Source organism: Antechinus flavipes, chromosome 4 (genome assembly GCF_016432865.1).
Source record: "Antechinus flavipes isolate AdamAnt ecotype Samford, QLD, Australia chromosome 4, AdamAnt_v2, whole genome shotgun sequence".
Lineage (NCBI taxonomy): Eukaryota > Metazoa > Chordata > Mammalia > Dasyuromorphia > Dasyuridae > Antechinus > Antechinus flavipes.
Window position 1 is genome coordinate 191,834,088 of NC_067401.1, and position 27,796 is coordinate 191,861,883.

The window sequence follows — 27,796 nt, forward strand, 5'->3', positions numbered from 1 at the left end:
TTTGTAATCTTTTCATTTGCTGTTTCTTTCTTTCTTTCTTCTTCTTCTTCTTCTTCTTCTTCTTCTTTATTTTTGCTGAGGCAATTGGGGTTGTGACTTGCCCAGGGTCACACAGCTAGGATGTGTTAAGTGTCTGAGACTAGATTTGAACTCAGGTCCTCCTGACTTTAGGGCTGGTGCTTTATCCACTCTGCCATCTAGCTGCTCCTACACTGTTTCTTAATAATAAAGGTATAAGGGAATCAACCACAGGAAAACTTGAGATCTAGATAACTGACAACTTTTAAATAATCACCTCCACCACAGATATCCTCATATCCTCAGACTCTGCTTTTGAGTGAATACTGGGAAAAGGTGAGAGAATTATATTGTTGTTCAGTTCATGTCCAACTCTTCCCCATCTGGAATTTTCTTAACCAAGATACTGGAGTGGTTTTATCATTTCCTTTTCCAGCTCATTTTACAAATGAAAAAAACTCAAACAGGGTTAAATGACTTGCCCAAGGTTACACAGTAAGCTTCTGAGGTTGAATTTTAACTCATATCTTCCTGACTTCAGGCCTAATGCCATCTAGCTGCCACGTGAGTGAATAGTCCCACATAAAAAAGAGGATTTTTAAAGCAAGAGATGATTCTTTAATAGAGAAAGAATGGAAAGGAAAATACTGGAGACATTTGTGTGGCTTCTAAGGGAGATTTGTGTCAGGAAAAGGGGAGTGTGGATCTTTTTGTTACTTATTTTGTTCTCTCCCTTGTTCTCCAAAAGTTTCTCAGGAATATAGCTGAACATTATGTCCTTTGCCCATAGAGAATTATAATGGGACAATCTTTGCTGAGAGAAAAGAGATTAGATCTTTCCATCTGTCCTTCCTTCTCTCTCCCTCCCTTCCTTTCTTTCTTCTCGATTCCCTCTTTTTGCCTTCTTCAGTATCATTTATTTGGCTCTCAGTCTTCACATCTGTCCTATGAGGAGGGAAGCAAGTTCTTCATGAACTGATCAATGTGATTTAAAAGCACTGATGGGGAAGTGCAGATCAGGATACTGACTTTAATTAGAGCTGCACATAAGACTTAGGAAGATGGCTTAAAATAGCATGGACAGGTCCAAAACTCATCTTGAGAGCAACAAGAACCTTATTACAGAGGGCTTTGTGGGCTAGGATGGAAAGCTAGCCATGTTGGTTGACAGAATAAGAATCCAGAAAGATCTGAATCCAAAATAAAATTTAATGGCATAAATGTAAAAACTGTATGTTTCAAAAATCAGCTCCACAAATTATGAAGAAAATAGCAACTAAAATGAAAAAGACCCAGGGTGAACTGCAAGCTCAGTATGCATCAACAGTGTGGTATTGTAGCCATAAAGCCTAATGTGATCTTGTCTCTGTTAAGAAAGCTATAGTGTCTCAGACTAGTGAGGTGACAGTCCTTCTACTTAGACCACACGCAGAGTATCACGTTCAGTTCTAGACATCCACTTTTAGGAAGGGCACTGATAAGCTGAAGTGTCCCTAACCCTAGGGTCACTAGGATGATGAATGACCTGGAGATTATGCAGTATGAGGATTGGCTAAAAGAACAATGAATGTTTATTCTAAAGACTTAGGTGGTATTTCTTTCTTCTCATAATTGTAGGGATGTCACGTAGAACAAGTTATTAGATTTGTTTTGCTTGGCCTCAGAGAACAAGACTAGGAGCCAAAGGGAGGAGAGTATAAAAAGAATAAATTTCTGTTTCATATAATGAAAAACTTACTAACAATTAGAGCTATCTAAATGTGGAATCAGTCAGCTTGGGAGTAGTGGGGCTGCCTTCATTTGAAGCATTCAAGATAAAGCCAGGATAACCATGTATTGGGTATATTGTACAGTAGATTTCTGTACCAGTTTAGTGTGGATTAGATAGCCATTGAGATCTCTTTCAACTGAAGATTCTGTGATTCTTCTAAACAAATGATTACTCTAAGCCACATTAGGCTCAGTCAGATAAAGATCTGACTCTTCCTAATCTGTTTTCCAGTTGGAGGTTAACTACATATATTAGAATAACAGGTACATAAAAGAACTTTCTTTAAAGGTAAAATTCATTAATTTTCCTGAACTGATCCAGAAGATAGGGAAGGGCTGTCTCTGAATCCAAAGAAATACAAAATGCAGATGGATTCAGAACTGGTTGCATGATGGACTCAGAGTGGTCAACAATGTTTAAAATAGCAACAGGAAGTCTCCAGTGGAGTGCCTAGGGTTTGGTACTTGGTTATGAGCCATTTAACATCTTCATCAATGACTTGTATAAGCTTATGCTCATCAAATTTGCAGATAACAAATTTAGGAAGGTTAACTTGGATGGACAGTCAGGATTCAGGAGCTAGACAAGCTAGCTTAATTTCAATAGGTATAAATGTCAGAGCTGACATTCGAGTACCAAAAAAAAAAAAAAAAAAAATCAACTTCCTAAGTAAATGGAAGATACATGTTTAAACAGTAGTTGTGAAAAAAGATCTGGGAGTTTTAGTGCATTGCAAGTTCATTGAGAAGTGTAGCTGCCTGAGAGGGACAGGTAATGGTCACTGACCTGTGGCTTCCTAGGACCTGCCCTGAACCACTATAGTGGTTCTAGGCACCAAAAGATATTAATAAGAGGGCAACCAGCATGGAGAAAGATCTTAAGTTCATGCATATGAACAAAAGTTGAATGAATTAAAGGAAATTTTGTCCAAAAAAGATTCAAGGGAAGTATGATAGTTATCATCAGATATTTGAAGGACCAAACTTTTTTGATTCTTGCAGGCAGAATGAGGAACAATAGGTGGAAGTTAGAAAATAAAACTTGTTCACAAGGACTTATTCACTAGTGGGATGGGCTTTCTCCAGAGGTAATGGGTTCCCTCCTCCTCAGTATCCATTTAGAGACTGAGCCACCACTTGTTCTTAGGATATTGTGATGGCATTAAGTATATTCAAAATCAGATGGCCCCTAGAGTACCTCCTAACTCTCACATTCTGGAATTCTCTGACTTTGGCATGTTCTAAAGCAGAGGGGAAAAAAATAAAACACCTTAAAAAATTCTGAGCCAAGAAATCTTTTGTGAAATTGTTAGGCTAATTCACTCATTAGTTCCACAGACTTTCACTGTTTCATTAAGGTAGGCACTGAGTTCAAGGGGACACATATAATCTACCCAAAAGCTTGATGGTACCAGTGTCCTTCCTTCATGATGATGGAATCAGTGTTATTCCACGTTTGAACAGTGTGGTGTTGGGGACTGGGCACTGGATTTGGACATTTGAAGATATTGGCTTGTATTCTAGCCCTGCTTTATACTATGTGACTTTGGGCAAGCTACTCTGGGCCTCAGTTTCCTCATCTATAAGACAGGGTGGTGGTAATAATGATCTGGAAGTTTAAGGGATCTCTGATCTTATAATCAGATATGACTTAGAAGTCTGCAGACATGTTACCTAATTTATACTAGGACTTGGTGCAGTATACCTAGGCAAGCACTATTTGCCTAATTCCTTGGGGATCCCAAGGCCAAAGGGGGGAAAAAAAAAGAGGGCATATGACTTGAGAAGCCCTTCTCCTAGGGTAAGTTATCTTCCCAACAAGCTAATCTCACCCTCACCCACTTAATTACTTTACTGAGACAGTATCAATATCAGGTCTTATCTTCTGATATTAGATCTGGAAGTGCCTCCTATTTTGGTGTGTAGCTCGTGGAATAGTTCTTCTTGGCAACAAGATTGTAGCTTCAACTTGGTGTAATTTGACTTGGGAAGAGGGAGATTTAAATAGCTGAGGGCATTTTGATTCAACCCCTCCAAATTTTAGAGACCAGAGGGGAATTTCTTGTTCAGATACATAACTATCGACACTGGCAAGATTAGAACCCCGGCCTTGTAAATGCTGTTCTAATGACATTTAGGCCTTGTTTTGCACTCCTCTGACTTTCATTGAAATTGTGGTAATTAAAAGTTTTTACACCTCCATTTCAAGTAAATTGCTTTGGTCAACATTCAAAACAGTGTTAAAGAAACAAATTAGTTTTTAATAAATAGTGCTATTCTTCTAGCAATTTAGCCACCAATAATGAAGTTCATTTGAAGCCTGATTATAAAGGTATTTCTAGACAATTGAGCTGGAGTTTAAGATTACAGGCACCATGGATCATACAAACATCAGAGGAAATAGTATTGCTAAAATATGGGATACTGGAATTTATTAAAAAAACATCAGAAAGAGATGGTTAGTATCTTTCTGAGATAGTTGTTGAGTTTGCTTTTGTTCAGATACCCCACTCCTGCCACAGATGAAAACATATGGAGATAAGATTCAAGTTAGCGTGGGATCTTTCCTACTTGACTAATAAGACCTCCCACAGTCTGTTTCTGGAGACGTTCTTCTCTGTTCTGATTTGAGTTGATGAGCCAGCAGGAGGTAGGTAATGAAGTTCTGCAGTTTCAGAATTATGAGGTGAAAGCCCTGCAACTCTATTATTTGGCCAGCAGGGGGAGGAAGTGCTGAAGCCTCATTGGAAGATATTGTAGGTTGTGGATAGGATGTGCAACGTGTGTGGAAGAAGTCACTCTATGAGACATAGCCTTGGGGACTGATTATCGTGGTTTAACAACACAGGAAACACCCCAGGTATGGCCTCAGTCATTCCTCAGAATGAGGATTCCCGTTACAGTACAGAGATGATGCTGGTGAAATTGTCAGTCCAACCAAAAATGACTATTTCTAGTAAGAACTACCACGGGTTAAACACCACCACCTTAAAAAGGCTGACTTTGTGATGAAAACAGTACAAAAATTAAAAATCTGTTGAGTTCCACTACCTAAGCATTTGCTTCCCCATTAATTACCTATAGATCTGTTGCAGAATCAGGGGGCAATGACTGGCACCCCACACTCACAGATAAACCACAGACCATGTCCCAGGGACCCACCAAACTCACAGATGCCCTGATCTAGGTAGGGCAGGCTATTCATCACTACAATAGGTCTTCCCATGTGCACTTCAGTTTTCCTGAACTCTTTTCTTCCCGAAGCAGACTCTTTTTTTCTTTTCATGTCCACATACCTGTGCAGCTATCTTCAGTTCCTAAGGCCTCAATGTAACCCTCATTAGCTGCCACTATATGACCCAACCCCAGGAAACATTTCTTCAAGATTGCACCACCAAATCAGCCACAGCAGGTGCTGGCCATGCTGCTGGGAGAAGGTACTGATTGCATTTCACTGAATCTCAAGCAGCATATATGGCTATGGGGCCTCCACCTTTTTTGTGAGAAACAAAGCCCTTTGTACTTCCTATTAGAAGAGGGATTCTGAACAGGAAAGGGAGGAGGGGTGTACTTGCTGGAAAAAAAAAAAAACACCAAGGATGAACTTTATGACCCAACTTATTTCCTCCCCAATCCTCAAGGCAAATCTAGATAGTTCTCACAAGCTAAACTTTTCAAAAATTTCTTGGCGTGACCTTCAGAAATGGGAGCAATGCATGGGTAAGAGAAGAAATCGGGAGGTCAAGGCATGAGTATGAATTCAGCACCAGAAGATCTGTGAACCCCTCTCTGTTAGTCCTAAGGTGGAAACTGTCCCCAAGGACAGGCTGAAACAAGAATGTCTGACCCTGCCTCTGGGGAGGTTAGCGTTCAGAGTCAGAAAAATAAGAGGGCTTAGTCCATCTCCACACCAGCATGTCTTCTCCAGCCACCCTGTGTGACTCTGTCTGAATCCGGGATTCGTTGGATGCCAGAAATTCCACTGCTCTGTCCCAGACCCGCTTCATGCGCCTCCTGGAACAAGAAGAGATCAGTGTGTCTTAGGCAGATGAAGAAGACCCATTTGCTGCACTCCAATAATTGGACAGCACAGCATGGAAAGAAACCCACCTGCCCACAATGCCCTTCAAACAAACGAGCAAACCAAGGGAAAGCAGAATGCAGTTTGTTGGGAAAGAGAGGAAAGTATTCAGCACAAAATAGGTCTCCCGCCCTGTGGAGATGTGCCTTAGGCTGGGACTAGGAAGAAAACAAATCTTCAAGTCCTCCTGCTCTAAAGGCTGTGCTATGAACAGCTGAACAGCTCCTAAGGCAGATGAGTAAGTTCACATCAGCCTCCTCTCCCTCCAAGAAAGGAGCAAGCATGCTGAGATTTTTGGACTCTTCCAGATATCAGTGGTTCAAGCTGATCCTCTAGTTTAGCATGGATACCAAGGCTAGCTGTAGTTTAATTTCTCATGTGAGCTAATTAAGAAGTGACCATTGGTCTGATTGACAAGCAGTCTCATACCATGGAAGCAAAAAGAGGCTGTCCAGTCTTTGGAACAAACACCACCTGAGTCCTTCCTCTTGAGTCGAGGACACTTCAGAGCACTGAGTCCTCCACACCACTGGACTCTTACTGGCCACCCTTGTCCCTTCTGACATCCATCTCTACACTACTCCACTTTGGATGTGGGTGGGCAGATTTCAAGGCAGCCAGGTAGGAAGATTATTTTTACCCTTTCAGTTCAATGAATAACAGTATGTATTTACACAGCACTGTTCTCAGCTTTGTAGACATCATTCCTATTGCCTCCTGTGTGCATGTGTGTTGTATGAAGGCAAGGACAGTAAGGTACATTACCTCTACTTTATAGGGAAATGAGAAAATGGGATCATTTTCCTGGAGTGGCTCAGGAATCAGGAGGCAATGTTGGGACTTAATCCCAGGAAGAGTCTCCTGTGTGCTAAGGAAGCAGACAACGGACCTGCAGCTTTCCTCATCTGACTCTCTAAGAGACCAAATGAGAAAAGTAGCAAATGTTTGGCTAGCCTCTGGAAAAAGATACCTATTTCACGCGGGACCAAACCTCTATTGACTTACTCGACAGCCTTACAATGACAGCTCCCAAGCATGAGGGCAACTGCTTGAAGTGTCAGCATTTAAGACCATCACTTTTGTCCCCCGGGGAGTCAAGACAGCATGGTCTGAGCTGTGACAGGATTCACAATGAATCTAAAGGCCAAATACCTGGTTTCTCATCCTCCCCTTCCTCCTCCTGGCTGTCTGTTAACCAGTAATGAACAAGTCTGGATTGAACTAGGCTACTTTAATCAGCTTCCACTGCTTTTTATCCCTAAACAAGCTCCTCAAATCTCTCTCAATCTTTCATAAATAGGCCTTCGAAAGGTACTGCATGGGGAGAGCCAAGCATATCCAAGCAGGGCTGACATTTTAACTAACAAATAGTTATGTTTCCACAGTGTGGCCTGAACCTACTTCATGACTTGGAACATGATCAAAGAGGTTAAATGATTGAGCAGAAACATATCAAATAAACAAACAAAATACTACTACTAAAGGATAATAAAGATCCTCGATGCTTCCCCAAGAATCTGCACATAGTCATTTTCAATTCACTTTCTGGCCATCAAGAATTCTTATTCAGCTTTGGATTTTATCTTCCATGAAGTTGTAATATATTTAGGTAATCAGAAAATACTTTCTATTTGGCTTTGGAATATAATTTTGTATTCATATTTAAATAATGTCTGAGCTACATCTTACACCAAATCTGAATCCACCTGCTAAAAACTATGGTGACTCTGGGAGTTAGAAAGATAGTCAGTCTCCTCATCCTGCTCCCCAACTTCATGCTGTTGACAAGTTACCTTTTTACATTGATGGCAAAGTACTATTCTAAAATGCTTTGCTATTCTGATCTGAATCTGTTTGCTGTCTATATTACATCATGGGAACCTCAAATTAACTATATGGGCATCTCCTCCAAGAATTCTTCCCTAATTTCTCGAGTTTGTAATAATCTTTTGCTCCCATCCTTTCCCCCAAGACCTCTTACAGCACTTTGTTTTGTAAATCTCTAATATTTTTATCTAATGTATTGCCTGATTAGCTGAAATGGTAGCGCATGAGACTTAATCTAAAATCTTTGTGTTTAAAGCTCATAGCTGTGCTTTAGAGGAGATGTCATGGTGTAATAGAGCCGTGAAATCTGAATCAAAAAGAATTTTCTGACCTCAGAATCTACCTCAGATACTTACTAGCTGTGTGAACCTGTGCAAGTAATTTAATTTCCTTATGCCTCAGATTCCTCATACATAAAATGGGGGAGAGTTTAGACTCCATGGTTTCTAAAATACCTTCAATCTTTATCATTGTCTGTGCCTGTGTATGATCTCCCTACTACACTAAACTCCACGAGAATAGGGATGACTTTTCATTTAGATTTTGTTTCTTGTGAATACCTAATGCACAGTTCTACACACAGTAGGTATTAAGTATTTGTGGTATTATACTGTGCTCCTCCTCTTTCATTTTCTGCTGAGCTACAGATAGTCACATAGCTATAAAGGAGATGCTTAAATATGACAGAAACAAGTCACAAAAATATTAAAAGCAATATCCACGCTATACATCATCCACCTAAAGATAAATAAGAGTTGGCTATAACCCACAGAGAAGTTATAGTTATGCATTTTTCCCCTTTCATCTGACTAATTCTCTTGTAAAGATTAGAGATTTCTGTAGATGTGTGACAGAAGAAGCAGACTGTTTAATAAAGTACCTTTAATGCCCAGAAGCCAAAGGATCCTCAGCTCACATGAGACTAGTGAAGATCACTTGGCTGTCATCTACACAAAGTGTAGAAAGTGTAGCATCCCATCTCCAATAATGGAGAGGGACTCAACTCACCGGCTCTGAGGTGGAATTAGTGTGTCCCGCACGTGAAGGATGCCTACATATGGATAGCGTTCCATGTCCTGCTCCCAATCAACATAATGATCCTGAACCACAGCTGCAATGACAAAAAGTGACAGCTTAAGACAAGGACGTATTAAGTTGCTAAAATCTTCCTTGTAACAAGAACTTATATAATATGGTTGTCACCTATAATTTTCTTCACCATCTCATACATGGCTTGTTCTTCTTCCTCTAATTTCCGCCACCGATATTTCAGAAGAATTAGAAGACCCCATAAAAAAGCCAGACCTAGAAGAAACAGATAGCTCAGATAGTCTGGTATTTATTGATGGCCTGCTCAGGAGAAAGACATAATCTCAGACATAAGGAAACAAGCCCATTACAACTCTTCCAGCTGTTATAGCAAAAGAGTTCTTGAATACAGAAGTTGAGATTCTATCCAGGTTCACTGTGTTCTCTCTATACAGGTCCTTCCTGTCAGAAGACCGATGACAGTGATTTCCAGATACTCTTAGTGATTTCCAGATACTCTGGCACCATCGAAGAGATCAACAGAAGTCCAATAGTCTTGTTCTCACAATGCACATGCAAAAAAGCTCATTTTCAGAACTGTAACTGCAGTCCTGAAGCTGGCAAGCCAGTTGTTTGTGGTTTGGTTTTTTGAACTCCATCAACCCAAAGCCTTTGCTTGATGAGAACCACAGATATTTAGAGATACAGTGGCCAAGTTTTTAACTAATCAACACCTGTTCTTCCCTCTTTTTTGAGGATTTCTTTAATTTGTCTTATTCTCCAAGAAATATTTACATTTTTCTAGGACTGAAGTCCTTTAACACCAAAATGAGCCCTGTCTCCTTTGAGAAAGCATTTTACATTTACCACACCAATTAAAAAAAAAAATTAGGCATCTTCTAAGGGAGAACCCTGTGCTACATACTGTAAGATAAATTTTTTAAGTGGCATAATCTTTGTCAAGGAACTTAAGATCTAGTGACGGTGGGATCAAGACACAAAAATCTACATTACAATACACAGTTTTAAAGGATAAAAGCATTAGAAAAGTGAAGAACAAAGTGTTAGGAATCACTAGGACTAGGAAGGTCAGAAAAAGCTTTCAAGAGGAGGGGGCATTTGTACTGAGCTTAAAAGGATGAGTTAGACATTCATGGTATCTAAAAAGGAAGTACTAGACCACTAGCTACCTGGTCAGGACCTAGTCTCACTTTTGGGGACCCTTACAATGCTTCAACCTGAACCAAGAACATTTCCCCAATATTGTCATCATTAACACGTTCATCTGCTCTATTTATTTGTTAGAACTTGTGCCCATTATAGAGAATGGGATGGAATTTCTGAAGCTCATCATTCATATTTAAAGCTGATTGGGGGAGGGAAGCATTATGGATGGGCAGAGATGAATATGAGCTGCTTACCCCAGAAAAAAAGGAGTACAGTGGTAATGGCTGTCAGCAGAGCCCGACTGAGCCGGCAGCCCAAGCCCATCCGGGGATGGGCAGATTCCAGGCAAACCACCTTGTCCACATTTGTCACTGACTCAGAAAGGTCATCCCCTTTCAACCTGAAATAGGATATAAGGTACAATCAAAGGCATTCAAATGCAAATGGAACAGAAAACAGGAACTTGAAAGAAGAGAAAGGAAAAAAAGTAGGGACATGCTTTTTTATAAAACATTGTTGGCATCTTCATGGTGGCCCTTTCTAGAAATTTCCCACCTTCGCTATTTAGGAAGACTAAAGCTTTAAAGAAGGCATCAGACTTGCCTCCCCTGCTGCTAAAGTGACGTCTTTCTCTGCAGGCCCTTTGACAGCGCCTCTCAGCGTGCACAAGATTAAACTTTAAATTGGATTCCCACCTCTCAGCATAAAGAAATGGAAATGTTTACTGAACCACTACTCTGCAATTGCATGGCAAGAATTTAAAGATGGAATTTTGGAGGTCACATACTTTCTCCATAAATAGTAGGCACATAAACTGTTTAAGTATAAAGAGCTTGGGAGATGAACTGAGCCCATGGGATGACACAGAAACTGGTAGATTCTCCCAAAAACTGGTGTCCAGACAAGCTGCACAGAGAATGGGAAGGCTTGCTATGAAGAGCTGTAAAAGGTATTAGGGTGGAATAGGAGTGAAGACACAAGTGGACACCTGTATTTTCTTCAGATAAGTTAGGGGACAAGTAGCCTAACTTTACATAAAAGAGGTCCACCCTGTATAGAAATTATATACTGTGGCCTAATTTACTATAATCTACTTTATATTCCCGGTCATCCACTTCCTGATCAGAAGCCTCAGATACGAAGTAGCTAATGTTTTCACAATTGAATCTACCTTGCTAGAGTGAAGGACAAAATCCTGATGTTGTGCTGCTTTTTCTAGCATGTGAGTGTACATACACACCCACACCCACACCCACCCATACACCCACACACACGCCGCCCCCTCCCCCCATCCCAAACCCACCCACCAGCCAGGCTTTTTTTTTTTTTTTTTTTTAAAGTTAACGCATTTTTCATCGCATCATGTATTCAGTCATGAAACATTCAGCTAAGCTGCCCCAGGGACCACCACTGGATACACTGCTGATGGAATTATTAATTCAGTCAGATTACAAAAGCAGAAAACCCTAGAGTGTTTTACTATCAGAAAATTGTATCCTGCTCAGAGATCTTGGCGTACAATATAAAATGGAAAGTGTTTACATGATGATTGTTTCTCAGCAGGAGAAATGTTCAGAACTGTCAAACACAATCCACTAGTGTCTCTCCTCCTGTTCTCAATGTCCAAACTAGGCATTTCATAGAAGGTGAAAAGGAAGGTTCTTACTGTGATTGATGTAGGTTAATAATGAAAGCAGGATAGCATTGCTGGTCAGTACCAAATCCTGGGCCTCAGAGGGACCAGGAAATTTTAGGCCTGGGGATAGGGAGAACTTATGCCTACCTAAAGCAGAAGACCCCTATGCCATTTCTAGTAAGTGGTCCAGGCTCAGTTAAGGGTAAAGTCATCCTATTATCAGGCAACCCATTCTATCATTGGATGGTATTGATGACTGTTAGGAAGTTTTTCTTCATATGATTCAAAACAGGCATCCCTATAATTTCCACCTGATCACTTATCATACTTTAAGCTCCCAAGGCCAAGGACCATGTCTTATCAGAACTTTGTATCTTTCTCCTCCAGGGCCTAGCAGTATTCTGTACACAGCAAGTGCTCAATGCTTGTGAAACTGAAAATTAAATAAGCATGCACAGAATTATTTCACCACCAGTTGAAGGAACTATACATTCAGGCAAGAAATAGAATGGCAAGGCTAAAGAATTAAGAGAACACAAACCGATCTATCTGTTCCAAGCAGAGTATTAGGTACATGCCCTAAAACTCAGAAATTTTATGTTTCATTCTAAATACTTTTTCTTCCTGCTGCTCTTTCATTTTATTATCCCTTTCCTTTTTAGCCTCAAGCCAAAGTCACATCTGCTTGGCTTGGGAATCGACATTCATAATCTCTAAATTCTGATTCATAAAATATATGCCAAATTTCACGAGACAGGTGAGAATTTTGACATCTTGGCCAAGTTATTTCCCTTCCTGGGACTCAATTTCTGCATCTAAAAAATAATGTGGTAATCAGGGATTACTATGGTCCCTTCCAATTCTAAATCCTATCATCTCCACCTTGAGCTGACACTCAACTCACCAGATTCCTACATCCTTGTTACTGTTCAGTATCCAGGTCAATGCAGCTTCAAACCTTGCTGGTGAACTGCCGGTTACATTCTGTGGGGAAGGGTCCATAAGAAGATTAGTTCTGCATTTGGGTGGACTGGCTGGAACAAACATTATTCTGTTGCCTGGTAAAGAAACTAGCTCTCTGTCTATATGCCTCTGAAGACCTGTTCCACTAAATGTACAGCAAATTGGCAGAAAGGAAAGTTTCACATTGCTGAAGCCCACAGACAAGGCTGTAACTAGAAGATGGGATGCAGAAGCACACAAGCAAAATGTCAGTGATCTGAAAAAAGTAAAGAATATAATCTTTGTAAGACCTGGGATATTAGGTCAAAGCATCAATTTTGTGGAGATGGGAGGTGAGAAGGGCAGAAGTCTTATTTTATAGTAGAAAGAACTATGTACAGAGAACCAGGAGCTCTGAATCATATTCCTGTCTTTGCCACCAGCTTGCTGTGTGATCTTGGATAAGTTATTTCCACTTTTGTGGTTTAAGTTTCTTCTAAAGATATGAGGTTAAGACTAGATAATTTCTGAAGTCTCTTCCAACAAAAGACATAAGATCCTAAGAAATATGACTGAAAATCTTGGATAAAACGTTTATAAATGAGGAAACTGAGGCCCAGAAAAGACAACTGATTTGTCAAAGATTACATTGCTACTTAGTAGCAGAGTCAGTATCTAAACTCAGATCTCTTGACTCCTGAACTCAGAGCTCTTTTCACACTATTCAGGTTTCCCATTTTATTAGTCATTTTGAAAGCAAATTCACCATTAGGAAACTCTGGAGCAATCAACTATAAATGTCACTTAGGTAGTTGTGGGAAAAGCGAAGAAATAAAGCCACTAGCTAAACAATAAGCAAGAGAATACCAATAAATAGGACAGATTTTAGGCTGGTAAACATAGATGAAAGACTGTACTACAATGAAAAATTCACTGGACCTGGAGTCAAAAGATGCAGATTTGAGGGCTGACTCTGCAGCTTAAGTGAATGTAGGGCAAGTTGCTGAATATCTTGGAGCCTCAGCCACCTTATCTATAAAATGGCACACCCTCTACCTCTATGGCTAAAGTAAGGCTCAGATGCAGTAATGGAGGTAACCATAAAGGGCTCCAGAAAAGGAAGGTAGTATCAGGAAGCTCCAGCCCTGAGAATCTAGGGAACCCCCTCTTCAACTATTCTAAGACAGACTTAGAGATTATCTATGAGACACAGCTTTTCAAAATAAATAAAGTCATACAACAAGAAGGGGAAAAAACCCACATCAATTAGACCCGATCAATAAGAATCAGTGAGATGTCACAATAATGGATTGACATTCCATTCTACTTACTGCAATGTATTCCTGTGCTTCAATAACAGGAATGCATTTACTTTTTAGATTCTCTGGATTTCCACATTCAAAATTACCTAGGGAAAAAAACAACATTCAAATCCAGAGAAAAGGTGAACACAAATGACTCTGAAACAGGATTCCAAATGCAGAAGAACCAAGCCGTCCACTCTAATAAGGATCATATGGCCAAGCTGCTGCCTCCCACCTTCTGCTAGGGCATCTTCAGTCCCCACAGCAAGATCAAAAGCCACTTAGTCTGGAGCAATCAACTATAAATGTCACTTAGGTAGTTGTGGGAAAAGCGAAGAAATAAAGCCACTAGCTAAACAATAAGCAAGAGAATACCAATAAATAGGACAGATTTTAGGCTGGTAAACATAGATGAAAGACTGTACTACAATGAAAAATTCACTGGACCTGGAGTCAAAAGATGCAGATTTGAGGGCTGACTCTGCAGCTTAAGTGAATGTAGGGCAAGTTGCTGAATATCTTGGAGCCTCAGCCACCTTATCTATAAAATGGCACACCCTCTACCTCTATGGCTAAAGTAAGGCTCAGATGCAGTAATGGAGGTAACCATAAAGGGCTCCAGAAAAGGAAGGTAGTATCAGGAAGCTCCAGCCCTGAGAATCTAGGGAACCCCCTCTTCAACTATTCTAAGACAGACTTAGAGATTATCTATGAGACACAGCTTTTCAAAATAAATAAAGTCATACAACAAGAAGGGGAAAAGACCCACATCAATTAGACCCGATCAATAAGAATCAGTGAGATGTCACAATAATGGATTGACATTCCATTCTACTTACTGCAATGTATTCCTGTGCTTCAATAACAGGAATGCATTTACTTTTTAGATTCTCTGGATTTCCACATTCAAAATTACCTAGGGAAAAAAACAACATTCAAATCCAGAGAAAAGGTGAACACAAATGACTCTGAAACAGGATTCCAAATGCAGAAGAACCAAGCCGTCCACTCTAATAAGGATCATATGGCCAAGCTGCTGCCTCCCACCTTCTGCTAGGGCATCTTCAGTCCCCACAGCAAGATCAAAAGCCACTTAGTTTGGATCAATTCCAGATCATTAAAACCTGATCTGCAAAGTAGTTTGGTTATTTGCATTAAAAGACTAAAAGCTGCACAATACCAAGGTTTGTTTTCAATTGATCTTTAAAAAGATCAGATGAATAGCTTCAGACAACACGGAAACTGTACTATAAATAAACATAGTTTGGGAGGAAAAAAAAGGCAGCAAGGCTGTGGAACTCTACTGTAGAGATTTAAAAATCATGACACAAGGTAGGCAATCTGGAATAATGGCACTCATTTTGGTCTTCCCCAGGGTGAGAAGCATAAAAACGTCTCAGTGTATAGTGGGTGGAGTGTTGGGAATGCTGTTAAGCACCTGGAGATACTGGTCAGTTATAGGTAGTCAGTCCTGAGGGGTATGGGGTAATCCTGGTGGAGATAGTCTTCTCAGCCTAATTAAATCCTTCAAGACTCAGCTTGAATTCCACCCATGAAATTTTCCCTCTCCATCCCAGTACTTTTTCTAAACTCCTGCTATATCTTACTAATAGTCTGCCACTCACATAGTACCTGAGCATATACATCACTGTTCTTTGTTTCTGAAGTAAAATCTTGTTTCTCCATTTAATTATATTATTATTAGATTTTAAAGCTCCTTGAGGGGAAGAACTATGTTGTTTTTCATTTTTGTCTCTCCAATACAGTACCTTGTATATATTCAAATAAATGCTTGTTTTATTGTTGTTGTTGTTCAGTCATTTTTTTCAGTTGTGTCTGACTTTTTATGATCCCATTTGGGATTTTCTTTGGCAAAGATATTGGAATGGTTTGCCATTTCCTTCTACAGCTCATTTTACAGAGGAGAAAATTCAGGCAAACAGGGTAAGAAGAGACTTTCCCAGTGTTACATACTTAGTGTCTGAGGCCACATTTGAACTCAGATCTTTCTGACTCCAGGCTTGACAATCTATCCAATGTGCCCTCTAGCTGCCCCAAATGCTTAATTGAATTGAATTAATGATTTCTTGACTATATTTTTTTACTGTTAAGTTCTTGAGGACAGATACTGTCTTTTATTCCATTTCCCTCTACTCCCCAAACCATATCAATCACAGTGGTAAGAACATGGTAGGGAGCAAACAATGGATAATTCATTGGTTCTTGATTGGCCCAGGAGGACAGATTAGTTCTTATCATTTTGGGCTTGATCAGATCAGATAGAGGAAGCTGTGTAGAACTGAGGGTGGTGTCGTGGAAATTAAACTGGGAACTCCAATCTATAATGATGTGAAACTCTGGGATATCAGAACCAGCTTTAACAGGCCTAGATCAGTTCATCTAGGAGAATAGCCCTATCCAGGGCCTGGTGTATAGCTAAGAAAGATGGTATGGGGCATCAGAGTGGATCCCTCTCTAACCAAATCCCTTCATAATTTGGAGTCAAATCCTCAGTGCAAGCTTTGGAACAAATTTTCAAATATATTTGAAGACATGAAATACCTCAGACTAAGTACTACTAGACCAAGTAAAAGCCCCCACCTGATGAGTGGATGATATAGGCTATTATACTGTATACTAGGGATGAGAGCCCCTGATAGTTATAGTCCAGATTTAAGATAATTTTTTTTTTTTTTTTTTTTTTGCTGAGGCAATTAGGATTAAGTGACTTGCCCAGGGTCACACAGCCAGGAAGTATTAATTGTCTGAGGCCACATTTGAACTCAGGTCCTCCTGACTTCAGGACTGGTGCTCTATCCACTGCACCCTTAGCTACCTTTTAAGATAACTTTTCAAGCACATTATATATGTCCATAAATTATAAGTTAATTCCTTTATAAATTATGAATTCATATGAATTTATGAATTCATAAAGGACTAGATTAAAATCCTAAGCACAAATGCCTACTATTGTTGTAAAGAGAATATACTTAACAATTAAGAGATTATTAGTAACTTTGGAGAGACCTGTTTCACCTGAGTAGTGGGGCTAGAGGCCAGCTTACAAGTGAGTCAAAGTCAGTGAGAGGTGAGAAAAGACAACTATGGGAAATAAATCCTTATGAACAGATTCAGGGTCTCTCCTCCAAAGAGCTCAAAAGTACTTTCTCAGTTAAAATTTCCCTACCCTACCAGAACACCTGAGGGAAAAAGGAGCAAGGACTATTAATTCCATTTTATAGATAAAGAAATAAAGTCAGTGAAAGATTAAGTCTCCCAGTCAGGAAGGGGCTGACTCAGGTAGAAATGGACAATAATGTCCTCATAATGCCTGTAAGCTACAAGGATATAACTGAATGAGGGATTCTGGCTTGATGGCCAGCCCCTGCATGGGGCTGGTGTGATGAAGAATAAGGTGTACCTCCATGGGACATAGGTGTATAAAAACTCTGGGTCAAGGTTCACATTATCGATCCATGTCCCTTCACATTCTCCTTCTCCCCTTGCTAATTCCTGCCACTGCCAACAATGTGAAAGCTGTCTCCACAATGATGCAGTAATTTCTGCTTGAAACACCATCTGTGAACATAGCAGCATCTGGTCCTCCTGTGTGAGCTGGCTGGTCCTGAACTATCCTCAGCCTATAATGCACACTATGAGTCACTTTCTAAAAAAAAAGGCTATTCTGCTTGAATTAATAGATTGTCTAGGGAATAATCTGGGCCACAGCACAGTAGAGCCAAGGCCCTGTGTCCAAGCCTCCTTCGAAATACATCACAAAAAAAGTTTGTGGCAGCCCTTATCATAGTGGCTAGAAACTGGAAATTGAATGGCTGCCCATCAATTGGCGAATGGCTGAATAAGTTGTGGTATATGAATGTTATGGAATATTATTATTCTATAAGAAATGACCAGCAGGATGAATACACAGAGGCTTGGAGAGACCTACATGAACTGATGCTAAGTGAAATGAGCAGAACCAGGAGATCATTATACACGGCAACAATAATACTACATGAGGATCAATTCTGATGGAAGTGGCCATCTTCAGCAATGAGAGGATTCAAAACAGTTCCAATTGGTCAGTGATGAACAGAAACAGCTACACCCAGCAAAAGAACACTAGAAATTTGAGTGTGGACCACAACATAACATTTGCACTCTTTCTGTTGTTGTTTGCTTGCATTTTTATTTTTCTTCCCAGGTTATTTTTACCTTCTTTCCAAATCTGATTTTTCTTATGCAACAGGATAACTATAAATATATATACATATATTGTATTTAACATACTTTAACATGTTTAACATGTATGGGACTGCCTGCCATCCAAATCACAATTTCTTTGGATCTCCCTGGGGAGGGAGTGGAGGAAAGGAGAGAAAAGTTGGAACATAAGTGTTTGCAAGAGTAAATGTTGAAAAATTACCCATGTATATGTTTTGTCAATAAAAAAACTATATTTAAAAAAAAAAGTAAAAAAAAAAAGAAAAGAAAAAAGAAATACAAGCACAAGAACCATCTAAAACTAAAGGCAAATAAATCAAAGGCACAATTTCTATTTTGAGTCATAGTTGTGCACAATGGTTTCCGGGGTTTTAAAAAGAAAATAACAAGGGGTAAAGACTTTCTGCCTAAATCTAAGATTAAAAAAAGATGTGCTTGAATGGTAAGGAAGAAAAGAAAAGGTGAAATATTTTCATAGTATTTCATGCTAGAATTTCTACTATATGGCAGTAGTCTAGCTATTAGCCAGTAAGTTTGCTTTTTCTTGGTCTGGGGGATCCTTTTGCACACCTGTGTTCTTACAACTGTTTAATTTAACTGCAAACAATTATTAAATGCCTACTCTATTAAAGGTTCTGTACTAGGCTCTGACAATGTAGAAGAGCAGGTCCTCATCACTTCACACTTAGACTATTGCAACAGCCTACTGAAGGGTCTCCCTCCTTCATATCTCTCTCCTGCTTCAATCCATCTTCCATTCAGCAATTAAGTGATTTTCATAAAATGAAGTTCTGATCATATTATCCTTTTTACTCAATAAACTCCAGCAGCTTCCTATTGCCTCTATGAACAAATTAAAAATGCTCTGTTCAGCATTCAAAGCCCATAGTAACAGAGTTCTCTTTTACCTATCCAATCACCTTACAACTTACTTCCCAGTACATGTTCTTCGATCAAGTGAACACTGGCATCCTGGCTATTCCACATACAAGATACACTCTGATCATTCTTTCTGGCTGTCCCCCATGCTTGAAATGTTCTTTTTCCTCTGCTCCAACTACATATATCCCTGGCTTTTTTTAAGTCCCAACTAAAATCTCACTTCTTCAAGGAAACCTTCCCCAACCCCTTTTAATCCCAGTGCCTTCCTTCTACTGATTAGTTCCTATTTATCCTGTATATAGTTTGCTTTGTCTTTGCATGTTGTCTCCCTCACTGGACTATAAACTCCTAAAGGGCAAGGACTGTATCTTTTGCCTTTTTGGTATCCCTACCCCTTAGTACAGTGCCTGGCATATAATAAGTGCTTAATAAATGTTTACTGAATTGAAAAAAAAGAAGTGAAAAATGACAAGGATCCTTCCCCTGAGATACTATATTATACACATACTTACCCGCTTGTATGGCCAAGAAGTTATATAATTCATGTAGTACCTCCAGCAAAACTTTTTTTTGTTCAACCTGGCAGAACTGAGGATACAGAGAAACAATATAATTGATAACAAAATAACTGCTTCTATTTGTACATTTTGTGCCACAAACCCATCTCCTGAGACACTTACTAGATCCCTATTCAAGTGCTTAGCACAATGCTAGTTTCATGGGAGAAACTGATGCTGTTTGATCTTGTCTCCCAAAAGCACCTAGCAGAATGCGCTGCATGTGGTAGGCACTACATAGATGTTGAATGAATGAGCATTCTGCCTGAAACATCTGTTCCCAAACCCTACTTCACTAAGTCCTATGTAATTAGACCTATAGCAGGGGAAAGTGACCTAAGGCAAATCACAATTTCTTTGGATCTCATTTTCTTCATTTATGAAATAAGGGGACTAGCCTATGATTGCTAAGGCTCTTTACAGCTCTCTAAATCCTATGATGCTAGGCACTCATTATTTATTCACTAATTGATAAAAAGCCTTACAAAGATTAGTCAGTTGTGTATCTGATAAGTTTATAGGTAACTAAAGGTTTTCTCTATCCATTCTTTAACCCTGGTGTTCGACTGAGCAGTAGCCAAGAGTATCAGACAATGTATAGGGAACACAAATTGTTTACCTCAAGGGAAAAATTGAATAGCTAAACTCAAAGTGTAAACGGTATGGATCTCATTTTAATCAACAACATAGACTACAGGGCCTTATTAGAATACTAATTTGAAAGGATTATAATATAACATGGTTCCAAGACTGTTAAATGATGTATTCTGTGAGGTTTGGGTATGACAACATTCCATAGACTTTGATATTTCATTTTTGTGACAAATTCTATTATCTCTATTATCTACATATAGATTTTCCACATTACGGATCATCTGGAACCAATGTTTAATCCAAGGCTTGTTTCCTTAATGATACAAAATTTCTGGAATTTTACAATTCAAAACATTTTAACAAACATTAAAAACATAGCTTGTGTCCCTCCACACTCCTAAAAAAAGCAGTCATTGTCCTTATGGAACTTGTATTCAAATTAGTAGAGTTACATGCACACAGTTAAGTAATAAACACCAAATAATTTCTGGGTGTATGATATCCCAATGGCAATTAAGCTAAACTCTGGAGGAAGCAAAGGATTCCCAAAAGCAAGAGGTGAAAAGGGAAGACATTCAAAGCAAGGTGACAGCCTTTGCAAAATACTGTAGAGTAAAATATCACAAGAGAATGGCAAGCAGAGACTATATGATTGTGAATTGTTTTAAATGCCAAATAGAGGGATGGATATTTTATCACTCCAGGTAATGGAGCCATAGAAGCTTCATATCATAAAATCAAACAAGTTTTTGGAAGACTATTTTGGAAGCCATGTAGAGAATGGATTATTAAGGGAAAACTTTTAAGATACTGCTTTGGTAATTCAAGGGACTGTGAACTAAATAAATTAGTGTGATAACCGTGTAAGTAAAGACAAAGTGATGGCTACATGAGATGTCTTGGAGGAACTAGTACTGGGCAATTATGTATATGAAGTGTAAAGGAGGAGAGGCAAGTTAAGAATAACTCCAATGTTATGAATCTGAGTGACTTGAATGTTACTTTTGACAAAATGGGGTATTTATGACAAAATGGGGGGATAGGTTTAGTGGAAGGATGTTTCGAACATGTTGAGTTTGAGATGCCTTTGGAACATCTAAATGGAGATATCCACCATAACTGGTGATGCCAGGCTAGAGTGCAGGCAAAAAAATTGTGGGCATCACCTGCAGAGTTGGATGAATGTTGAATCCATGAGAAATGATGGAAAGTGTAAAAGTGGAGAGAAGACAGGATAATGACCCAACAAATAAGATTGAGAAGAAGCTGACAGATTGGGAGTAAGCCAAAAAGGGAGTAGTTTCAAGGAAACTTAGGGAGAAGAGAAGATCCAAGAGAGAGAAGGAGGAATCAATAGTGGCAAACACTGTATATTTGTACCTCAGAACAGATTGTCTCTCATAACCAGAACATCCTCCCTTACCACTTCCATTTTACAATTCTTGAAATGAATTCTCTGTTTTTCTTAAAGTTCAAATTAAGTGCTACCTCCTGCATGAAGCCTTTTCTGATCCTTGTCCAACCCCATTTCCTCACCTGGAAGCTAGCAGCCCCCCTTGAAAACAAGTACTTAATTATTTAGTTGGTATATATTTTGTAAATATTTTCCCCCATTAGAATGTAAACTCCTTGAAGACATATCATTTCTGTCTTTGTATCCTTTGCATCTAGCACGATGTCTGGCACATAGTAGGGGCTTAATTTACTCTTATTGATTGATTGGTTGAAGAAAGATGAAAGTGGGGGAATAGGCTACCGATTTAGCAATCAAGACTTTGAAGATTACAGTTTCAATTAAGTGATAGTACTGAAAGCCAGATTACAAGGGTTTGAAAAGTGAGTGAGAGGTGAGGAAGTAGGGGCAGTAAGGGTGGACTGTTTTGATTAGAAGTTTTCTGTGAAGGGAAAAATAGGGATGGTAGGATCTAGTAAAAAATTTCTTTAAGAATGGAAGAAGTCAAGACTTATTTATAACTAATAGTAAAGAAGCTAATGGATAGAGAAAAAAATAAAGCCAATGGAAGTGATGCTTAATAATAGGCTTTATGTAAAAACATAAATTTAGAGAATCAGGAGGAATGGATAAAATTAACCAGTCTTTTTTTTTTTTTTTTTTTTTTTAAAGATTGTCTTTATGGCTATTTTAATCCAACTTTCTTACTTTACAGATAAACTAAGATAGGAAATACCTCACCCAAAGTTTACACAGTTAGTCAGGATAACTGCCACTCTTCTGAGGACAGTCTAGTAGTAGTTAAAATAAATTCTACTCTCCCAGTACTAACTATTAAACCAGCTTTTGTATCAGAATCCTCTAATTAGATCTTATAGTCTATGCTACTTTTTAAAGTCAGAGCCATACACTTTCTATATCAGAGGGGAGGGGAAATACTTTATAGTTATGAATTTATTACACTCTACAATCTAAAATCAGTATTTCATATAAAACCTGGATTTTACAACATACAATATATTGGTATATAACAATATTTACAATATACAATATGGTGTATAACAAATCTTATTTTTCAGGGGACTTCATTCCCCCCCCCAACTTTTCCTTTCAAAGAGATCTAATTTTAGAGATATTTAGAGGTAGCTTATACAATAGCAATGTAGCATTTTATAAATATGGAAGTAGAGAGGAAAAAGGAATAATTCAGGAAACTTTCCAACTTAAAAATAAATGAGATGAGAATAAAGACTTTTTTTCTTCTTGTATATCATACTTCCCTTCTACAATACACTAAATACTACACAGTTCAAATCTAGGCAGAAATGACACAAGTGAGTTGAAATCTAGTTTTTTTCATTAAAAGGGCTAACATAGAACCAAATGCACTGCAATTCAAAAGTATCACCTATTGTATCTTTTTTTCCAAAGTCCTAGCTGCTGGAGATATGAACTGGTATTCTAGGATACTTGGGCATTACATACTTAATAATTAGACTAGTAAGTCATGCCCTCTGGCAGCATGAAAGCTTCTTCTGGTAGAATTTATGATCTGAAAATTTATTACCTTGTATCTTCCCCAGACAATTGCCAAGACCAGAACATCACTTCTACTCTTTAATGCTGTTTTCATGAGTCATAAATGGATGTAGTTACTTGCCGTCCCCAAATATTATTTGTAGGGCATATTGGCACTTCATAAACAAATCTGAAGCAGATTAAGAGGGCTAATTCCATTGAAGCTACAGCTGAGAAAATACTATGCACAATACCTAAAATCAAGGCATATTTTAAGACTCCAGAGTCCTCTTGAGACTCTATTGGGAATGGGACAGATGCTGAACTGGAAAGCAGGCTTTTTGAAGGTTAAAAACAGCAATTCTGTTCCCTCTGAGTCTGAGAGGTGTCTATAGGTCCTTTGCAAACAACCCACCATATTTCCCAGAAATCAATTTAGAAACAAGCAGAACAAAGTTCCTGATGTTGCAATTGATGGAAAAGCTTTTCTAACAAGACAGGTGTTAAGATCTTTAGAGGCTCAATTTCCTGTATTTCAGATTCTCCTACATAGCTACAATTGAGTCTGACATGAACATTACAGACTACTATTTAGTTTTTTGGTTATATTACTGAAAATACTCCCTGAAAATGATCCTATGATCTTTTTTCTGGGAAAATTTATTTCTCTAGAGAGGGCTGCATCCTCAGGAGGAATAAAAAAAAAGCTAGAAAACAAACTTACCGCATCTGTTTTTCTCTCACAATCCACCGGCAACAACTTCACTAAGACCAAAAAAGAAACAGAAGAAGGGTTAAAAGGGTGGCCAATTGGGAAAAGAAGTAAGGCAAGGCCTCCTCCTCAGACTCCAGGCAAGCAGAACCTGACTGGCCCTAGGGAGACACCAAGCAACACACTTTCCAGGTTAGATATGGTTTTAAACACTCAAAGCCAAATATACCCTTACACATTAGCTAGTAGGGCTTCAGTTATAATAGGCCTGTTATTTTGTACCCTTTATTTACAAATTTTTTTCATCAAGGTTAATAGGTCTGAAACCTTCCTCATGTTCAAAGGGCATCTCTGCTAAGAGTACTTCTTGGCATTGTGTATAACTATTTATAACACAAGCCTCTCAGTTCTAGAAGGTAAATTCCAATCCCCTCATTATACAAGTAGGGAAACTTTACCTTAGATGTTGGATTTCAAACCACTAAATTTACAGAATACAGGGAAACCAAGATACAAAGAATCAATTGAACTTGGGTCAGCTTCAATTCTCTTGACAGGTCATTCCACTGCTAGTTCTACCCAATTAGTATATTCCAATCTACAAATGTGAATTTCTGGGTATGCTTTTAGAGCAAACGCCTTCCATTAATTTTTTTTTTTTTTAAATCAGGGTGAACTACCAACTTGAATGGATACCCAAATATTAATTTATGGCAACAGTTAAGAGACAATTAGAATTTTTTAAAAGTTTATTTGAGGAATTTCTTAAGCTTCTCATAAAATAGGAAAGATGGTCTAACCTTGTTTCTGGACATAGTCAATATTAATCAAGTAGAATTAATTATCATTCTCTGCAGAGAACATTAAAAATTGGTAAATTATTTATGTCACTTCAAACTTAAATTTATAAGGAAAAATATGTACAATGTCATTTCCTTTTAAGACTAAACTCCAGAGAGAAACATACCAAATTTCTCTGTGAAAAAACATACAAATGCTCTATTCATTTTGTGGAAGAAATACCCAAATCTACATGACCTCCTTAAGTTTGAATCTAGGTGAAAATACTCCAACAGGGCATCACATATGATAAAGGCCAAAATTTTCTTGGCAATCAGAAACAGTTCAACGAAGGGAAAATAAACTGCTTTTGGGTATATAGAATTATATACAAGTATGAAACAAAGTATAACTGGAAATTTTTTCTGATTCACAGAATTAGAATTTTAAAAAGGGATGAGAGTGGGGAAAAGATATAACAGTAGTCAATTATTGTAATTTTAACTGTTAACTCACATTGTTATATACAATTTAATTTATAAAATGCATTGCTCACAAAAAACTGAGACAGTATATTTATCCCCACTTTACAGATAGAGGATGAGAAAAGAAAATGACTTGCCCAGTCACATGACTAGTAAATGTAGAAGCCAGAATTCAAATCTATATGCTTCTTCCATAATTCCATATATTTCACACTCGCCACAGGCTAGCTGTGTGACCTTGGAAAAATCACTCCTCACACCTGGGTGTTTTCTCTTCTATAAAGCAAGAAGATAGGAATAGATGACCTTTAGGGCCCATTTAATTCTAGTATCTGATGATTCTAATGCACTCTTGATTTGAGGCAGATATTAACATCCCAGGAACACCGAAGTGATTGAGCTGAGTTAGTAATATGGCCCTAAGAATGAGCCTCTGACCACCTCATTGGGAAGAGATGGTAAGGAGACAGCAGCCTGAGGCTGCCAATATGAGGCAACCAACACCATACTTGTGATTACTAGAGGGAGAATAGATTAGGGATTGGGCAACTTGTTGTTAGGGAGGACTCTTCACTGAATAGGAAGTGGGGGTATTCGAGAGATGGAGAATTAAAAGACTGGGGATAATGAAAAGTTCTTACTACAAAAAACCTTATATTCCACTTAGTAACAGAATTTCACATTCTATTACTAGAACTAGTTTTCCTAATCCCCTAGCTACTTTAGGAGCCTCTGCAGAAGAGACCAGGCCTGGAAAGTTTAGAACTGAGGAAGATGAGTACAGGAAAGAAAGAAAAAAGCCTTAAAAGCCTAGAGGTAGGAATTAGGGTAAAAATTACTAATAATTTTTTTTTTTCTGTCAACAACAGCTAGAAAGATGTCAATCAAGAAAAACTGGGTAGTTGAGAGCCCCATAGATAAGGAGAGAAGATAAATTATGAATCTCCTAATCTTTTCTACAGTAGCTGATGACAGAGAGCTGGGAAGCAGAGATCTATGAAAGTGAAAGTTTGGATCAATGAGAATTATAGATGGTTTTTTTCCTCCTTTTTCCTCCCCAGCAGTTGGTAGAGAGTAGAATGACGAGAGTTCTATGAGCTCAGAATTAAGAACTGGGGGCAGAAATTATTTCTGAGAACTACAATTTTTCTTGCACCCTCTCTGGAGCTGGCTGGTTATTGGAGCCCTGGGTACAAGAATTGGGAGTAGGAGGTTGAGAATTTAAATGACTGAAAATGAGGAAAGCTGTCTTCTTTCTCTTAATAGGTGGAGGGAAAAAAGTGATGTGTGGAGTTACAGGCCTGGAGAGAAAAAGGGACACACTTCCCCTGGCCTCTCTAGTTGTTAGTATAGGGGAGATAGGTACCTGGGGTGGGGCAGGGTCAGATAGAATCAGGAGAGATGAGAAACTCTGGGTCAGATTTCTAATGTGTAAAATAAGAGTTGAACAAGGCTTCAAAGGTTCCTTCCAGTTCTAAGGTTCTAAGAACAACCTGTAATGGAAACTGCTGGATTTGGAGTCTGAGAACCCAGGTTCAGATGCCAGCTCAGTGTGACTTTGATTAAGTCACTTACCTCATAAGTTTATAGATCTGTTGCAGGAAGGGCCCTTAGAAGGTCCCCCTAGTTTGAACTTTCCCTTTGACAGTGAGGAAACAAGACTCGGGCAGTGAAGTGGTTGTCCCAGGCTCTCAGGTGGAGCAAGTGGCCTAGACAGGCGGAGGCCTGTGGCCCTCGGACTCCAACCCTCCTCTCCCCCCCGCCCCAACTAAAGTGCCTTCCTTCCTTGGACTCAGTTTCCTTATTTGTCAAATGAGGGGGATTGGTTGCTTAACAGTCTCAGGGTCCCTCCTGCACCAAATCTATAATCCACAATCAATCACTGAAAAGGAAGGGAAGGAGAGGCTGGACGGGAAGCTCTTTGCCCTGGTGGCTGGAGGGAGGGGGAAAGAAAGGGACTTCCTCCCCGATCGGCCAGGGTAGGGTGGCCACGTACTGTTCTCCTCCGCCTCCTGTGCTCGGGCAGGCCCCCCCATCTTCACCCACAGGATGCCCAGGAAGACGAGCAAAAGCGCCAGGCTAGCCCAGCACAGAAGGCGCGAAAGCCAGCGCTCCAGCCGCCGCCCCACCTCGGGCCGGGACCGGGACCGAGGTCGGGGGCCCCCGTACGCAGCTGGGCTGCGCGCCGAGACCGAAGCCGGGGCCGGGGCCGGGGCCCGGGCCCACCAGCGGCAAGGACTGGGGCTCGGGGCAGGCGGCTCGTCCTCCTCGGAGCTGTCCCGTTCCCGGATCGGGCGCCAAGAGGAAGTGCTGCGGGTCCCGGAGGTTAAGTGGTGGATGCTTGGGCGGCTCCCGGCCCAGGGTGAGGAGGAAGAGGCAGAAGCGGCCCCGACTCCCAGTCGAGTCCCTGGCCCCAGGCCCAGGCCCGGGCGCGCCGTCTCAGGCCGCAGCAGCCCCGTTCCGGGCCTCGCGCGCTGCCGGGCCTCGCCTCGCAGCCGCTGCAGTTTGTTGAGGTAGACGTCTCGGGTGGTGTCGGTGATGGGCCCAGGCTCGAAGCCCAGGGCCTGCAGCTCCCGCCGCAGCTCAAGGTCCGACCGCGCGGCCATAGCCGTGCTGCCACCGCCGCCGCACCCGCGAGCCCACCCCCGGAACTGCTCCCGCAGCTGCTGGAGCCCGAGCCGGGCCCGGGCGGGGAGGGGCGGGGCGGCCCACGGAGGCAGCCATGCTGGGAAGGTCGGCCGTCATGTTGGGGGCGGTCCTAACAAGGTTAGCGGGATGGGCCGCCATATTGAGAAGGAATAGTGTAAATTGGGTATT

The 27,796-nt window shown here is 39.9% G+C and overlaps 1 protein-coding gene and 1 long non-coding RNA gene across 3 annotated transcripts in view; one reads left to right on the forward strand and one right to left on the reverse strand.

The window, feature by feature from the left end:
* The window catches only part of LOC127561150 (uncharacterized), a 97,176-nt gene that overhangs the window by 29,014 nt on the left and 40,366 nt on the right, over positions 1–27,796 (forward strand). The window lies entirely within an intron of this gene.
* On the reverse strand, positions 4,029–27,680 carry LEMD2 (LEM domain nuclear envelope protein 2). 2 transcript variants are annotated; one of them, XM_051996410.1, is made up of 9 exons: positions 26,976–27,680; positions 23,727–23,767; positions 19,393–19,468; positions 13,802–13,878; positions 12,433–12,512; positions 10,147–10,292; positions 8,900–9,001; positions 8,705–8,807; positions 4,029–5,802 (listed from the first exon to the last, which is right to left on the reverse strand). In XM_051996410.1, the coding sequence occupies exons 1-9, from the start codon at positions 27,583–27,585 to the stop codon at positions 5,652–5,654; spliced, it is 1,386 nt and encodes a 461-aa protein (XP_051852370.1). In that variant the 5' UTR covers positions 27,586–27,680; the 3' UTR covers positions 4,029–5,651. The 2 variants fall into 2 exon arrangements, with proteins under 2 accessions (XP_051852370.1, XP_051852369.1); XM_051996409.1 differs by lacking the exon at positions 13,802–13,878 and adding an exon at positions 14,614–14,690.

Excerpts from the sequence above, each read along its gene's own strand:
- LEMD2 (XM_051996410.1), bottom strand. The coding sequence starts at position 27,585 with ATGGCCGCGCGGTCGGACCTTGAGCTGCGGCGGGAGCTGCAGGCCCTG. Across the intron at positions 13,879-19,392 it reads CTTCTTGGCCATACAAGCGG|GTAATTTTGAATGTGGAAAT; the intron begins GTAAGTATGTGT and ends TTTTTTCCCTAG. Across the intron at positions 8,808-8,899 it reads GATGGTGAAGAAAATTATAG|CTGTGGTTCAGGATCATTAT; the intron begins GTGACAACCATA and ends TTGTCATTGCAG.